This window comes from Vollenhovia emeryi, unplaced genomic scaffold (assembly GCF_000949405.1).
Source record: "Vollenhovia emeryi isolate VEMERY1.0 unplaced genomic scaffold, V.emery_V1.0 DF939281.1, whole genome shotgun sequence".
In the NCBI taxonomy this organism is placed as follows: domain Eukaryota; kingdom Metazoa; phylum Arthropoda; class Insecta; order Hymenoptera; family Formicidae; genus Vollenhovia; species Vollenhovia emeryi.
The window spans coordinates 303,013-307,467 of NW_011967085.1; the positions used below are offsets into that span (position 1 = coordinate 303,013).

At 46.0% G+C, this 4,455-nt stretch overlaps 1 protein-coding gene across 3 annotated transcripts in view; it reads left to right on the forward strand.

Moving 5' to 3' along the window:
• LOC105559331 (lipoma HMGIC fusion partner-like) overlaps positions 1–4,455 on the forward strand; it is a 29,275-nt gene that overhangs the window by 12,363 nt on the left and 12,457 nt on the right. The window contains exons 3-5 of one of the 3 annotated variants that reach the window (XM_012007541.1): positions 284–459; positions 1,037–1,135; positions 3,573–4,449. In XM_012007541.1, the coding sequence (XP_011862931.1) occupies positions 284–459; positions 1,037–1,135; positions 3,573–3,709 (412 nt within the window). In that variant the 3' untranslated portion in view covers positions 3,710–4,449. Of the gene's footprint in view, positions 1–283; positions 460–1,036; positions 1,136–3,572; positions 4,450–4,455 lie in introns of those variants that run through there. The other 2 variants (XM_012007542.1, XM_012007543.1) reach the window with 2 other exon arrangements.

The following is a 4,455-nucleotide window of genomic DNA, read 5'->3' on the forward strand; positions in this document are numbered from 1 at the left end:
CCCCCCTAAGCAGATTGGTGCAAGAACGAGGCAAGTGCGGACTTACCTCGTTCTTGCACCAATCTGCTTAGGGGGGCAAGTCCAAAAATCTCAGTTTATTTAACTAACAATGCACTTACGTACGTCGTTTTTACACCAATCGATCGGGCTTGTAACGTTGCATATAATGATGTTATAACATCATTTTCGCCAAAATGTGGACTTCCCTCTTTCTTGCAGCAATGTCTTCAATTCTTGTAAAATAAGGTTTTAATTAATTTATCGAAACCACTTTTCGTTGCAGTTTTTGGGACATACCGAGTGCTTGGTGGCAAGCGAGCACAGTCACGATGGGAATCGGTGTCGCGATCGCAGTGATCGGGGCCTTGACGCTTCTAGCAGCGGCGTCTTCATTCCTCCCGCATATACTCAAGACGCCGAAGCACACGAGGATTTTAGGATCCTTACAATTATTCGCTGGTGAGTGTACAATTAATTGGAAAATTAGCTGAGTGTGTAATTAGAGTATTTTTTTTACTTCACAATTAAATCCGGCGACGCGACGTCGACGTGCCATTGCCGTGACTATCAGTTAGCAAAAGAGAAATATTTTCTCGCATATCGTTAATTGAATTAGATAAACCCGGGCTTGGAGTCTTTTTTGTTGTGCACGAGAGAGAAAAAATAATGCGCCTTCAAAAATGACAAACCCGCCCTCTCGTCCAATTAACGGAAAAGCAAACGGGGATTCGCATTTTGCAGCGAAATAATGAACTGTCCCCAAATAAAATAGATATCATGGCGACGTCATTCTTCTTCCACTATTGACGTATCCCATTTACGCGCTTCAAGTTGGCTCGTTGTTCTCGACTTGCTCCTTTTCTGCATTTAAGGGTCGCTTTCGAAAAATGACAGAGTCATAGAGTCCGCGCGACATGATCGATGCGCGGAATGAAGCCGGGAATATCGTAATACCGATTTCGCAGGGTGAAAGGCGCCTCGGCCCAATGTTGAAACGGGCGAACACTGATAGACTACTTTCGTTTGCTTGTTACAGCAGCGATGATATGCGGCGGCCTAGTCATGTACCCGATAGGCTGGGATAATCGGGAGGTACGCGAATCCTGCGGGAAGGGGGCCAACGTTTACAATCTCGGTGAGTGCCCTCGTCCTCGAAACATCATTTTCGAGTCTGCAGGAACGCGATGCAGACGGTACCGCGGGATATGATCCGAGTGGAATGGTGCCGGAACTTAATTCCGGCGGAATGCGGCGCGCGAGTTATCGATTTAATTTGATAACTAATTAACGTGCTCGGCGAACTCGCACGCGCGCGCGAGCGCGCGCGCGACGAGAGTTGCGCCTTAGTTGCTCGCTTCCCAGTTTAACGACGTCTTCAGCGAGAAATTGCCGTTCCGATGCAGCATGGCACGCTGAAATCCGCGGACGTGTGTCTGTACGTGATTACTCTTAAGACGTAACTACCACGACGGTGACGACGATGGACTGGAATCGGTAATGGAACTTTCCGCATTTTCGCAGGCCGAGTTCCCGGAATGTTTTATCGAGTACTCGACGATCTACAGCCACTCCCGGGGACTTTACGCAAACCAGTCTCGAGACTTATGGCTCTTGTAACTTGGCGGGACGCGCAAACCCACGTCTCGCTGGCCTCGGACGTAGTTTCTGATTTCCCCGTAATTTCCCAACGCGGCACGTAACGATGCGATTCGACATCGGCGATCCGTTGATTTGCCTTTCAATTCCCGGATGATTCGTTATTGATTCGCCGTGACTGCCGGATGCATACGTTGTACCCCGCGCGCGCAGGATCATCTCCGATAAATCCGCATTCTCGGTTAAATCGCGCGATGAAACCCGACGAAAATATTCGTCCAGCTGCTCGTCAAATAGAAATCGTAGCGTTGAAATGATTTTTAACTTCTTTTTTTATATAATTCGAAGATCCTATCGAGATATCTCGTTTTTCCGAATTAAGCGAAGAGGGGGATCCTAAAGCTGCTGGCAAACTCGATCAGTGTCGATAAGATAGACGTCGATTATCGACATTTTTAATTCCAAGTTCAACGTTTTTTAATTCGGTCCGAGAAATTTATAGCCAATCAATTTGCAACTTTTATGAAAAAGCGCAGCAATTTTATTAGCTACACATTGCTCAGGCCGAGATTTTGAATCGAATTCAAGCATCGTCAACACCGTGGCTTTACTGACAATCTGACAGATGTTTGGCAGCGACCTCTCTCGAAAAGGCCTGCAACTATTTCTGCACGCCATACTGCTCTTTTTCTCTTCCTCTAGACTTGGATTTCTGGACTTCCGTTTATTACAAGTAATCTTTTTTTCTAGACTATTAATCTTAGTTCTAATTGCACGATATTGTTCTTACATGTTGTCCCGAGAGTATGCTGGTCTCATTTTGTATATATTTATTTTAGAATTCTTGTATGAAGCAAATATTGTTGGCAAGTGTACCAAAAATTAGTAAAATTAAAATTTCTTTTCGTTTTTTATATAATAATTTTATATAATAATTTTATATAAATTCGACCAGCATAGTCTAGAATGTGCTGTGTACTTTAATTCCGTAAAAGAGATTTGCATTTCTATAAAGCCAATTAAAAGATTACTTCTAACAAAGAATGTCGATAAAACAGACGGCTCGAGGATCCCCTTAAAATTAACCGCAAAATTTTCGGGACGTTTCGCGCGCGGGCGCGGTTGTGCGCGTTCGTTTGTCGATAGGATTTTAGAGGGTTATCGAATATCCGGTCGAAATGCGTAATCTGTGCTGTTCAGTGCACAGGTGACGAGCAATCCTAGGTGAGTGCTACAGGAATAGACGTCGGGTTGGTAGGTCAAACCGACGTCAAAACCAACGTCACGGCGATGATGGCCGAATCGCACGTACTTCGAGAAAGTACCGCTAGTTAATCGATATCTCTTGCGGATGGAATATTAAACTTATTAATAAATTCCGACAGCGGCGCAAATGGGTATCGAATCGTCACGTGGCCCTTCTTATCCAAGGTTGTTCCAATAGTTGTTTCATCGCTACCGTACATTCCCAATTACCGCGCAATTAACAATTCTATTATTTTAGCGCTAAATTAGATCGGTATATACGTTCTATCTGCATCAGTAATAATATTGATTACATATTATTACGCTTGTTTAGTATTATCTTCCGAATTAAATAGAGTGTCAATCATTGTAATAGAACGCTTCTCTCACTGCCTACCGCAAAAATTGTTTATTTATAGTAACAACGAGACCAACCATTACCTAAAATTAGCAAAATTGATAGCACAGCACTTAAAACTAGTTGTAATAATATTGGCAATTTCTGAAAAAGTAGTTCCTAGTAAATCTGCCGGTCCCGATTTATCAGCTCGGCGCGCTGATTAAGCCATTACAAGCGACGATTATATTCAACCACGACGCGACGATTAGGCCGACCGAGCTATTCCCCGGAGGGGAATTCCCTTGGATAGCTTACGAACCGCCGTCGAGGTTTCGCCAAGGGGGATCGGAGTCGAGTAGAGTCGATGACGGACGGATACCATCTGTTTCAGGGAAGTGCTCGGTGTCCTGGTCGAGTCACTTGCTGGTTGGCTCGGTGGCGTTGCTGATGCTGTGCTTCGGCCTGAGCTTCTGCGCGGCGCGACACAAGCCCGACGCGAATACGCACACGGATCCCCTGCGCATTTGACAATCGAGGTACTCCCAGTCGATACATGCCTACGCCTCGCCGAAGACGACCACACTCTCCATCGTCACGGTCTGTTGATCGCGCGCGCCTGTTGCGTGCACGCGCCGTACGTACGTGTGTTGTACGCGGCCCGCCGTCCGCGAAGCCGGACATACATGTAATCGCGCGCACAGACGCGAATTCCGCGCGTTGCAGAATCTCCGGCGCGTTACGGTGCGCATGAATCGCATTCTCATTGCGCGTGCACGTGTATTTTTTAAGCCGGGCGAGAGCACCAATTTTTTCGCATGTTTCGCGACGGTCCAACACGTGGAACCAACACCTTCTACAAGCGCGAGTAGCTACCGTTAACGCGTTGACGTTGACTCGCACTACCCAGCGAGACGTATTTAACAAATGAGCACAGCGATCTTGTAGCGTTCGACGGATGAAACGATTAACGACTCGAGTGAAACTCGAATGGGGAGGTAGATACGAGTCGACAGCTCGAAAGGATATTAATCTTTGGTTCGTCGCGTCATAGCGATCCGCAGCGATCTAAACTCAGCGGACAAGCATGCTTCTCTAGAGAGATCTGCTATCTTGGACGGAACAATAAGGGTCTGCGCAGAATAGCTGTCTTATACTCTCAAGACAACCTTAAGACAATGTTTTATGTTTTAAGCCTTTGTTTTGAGGTAACGCACAATAACTGTACGCTATGTCTTATGTCTTCAGAGTACAAGACAGCCATTCTGCTCAGGCCC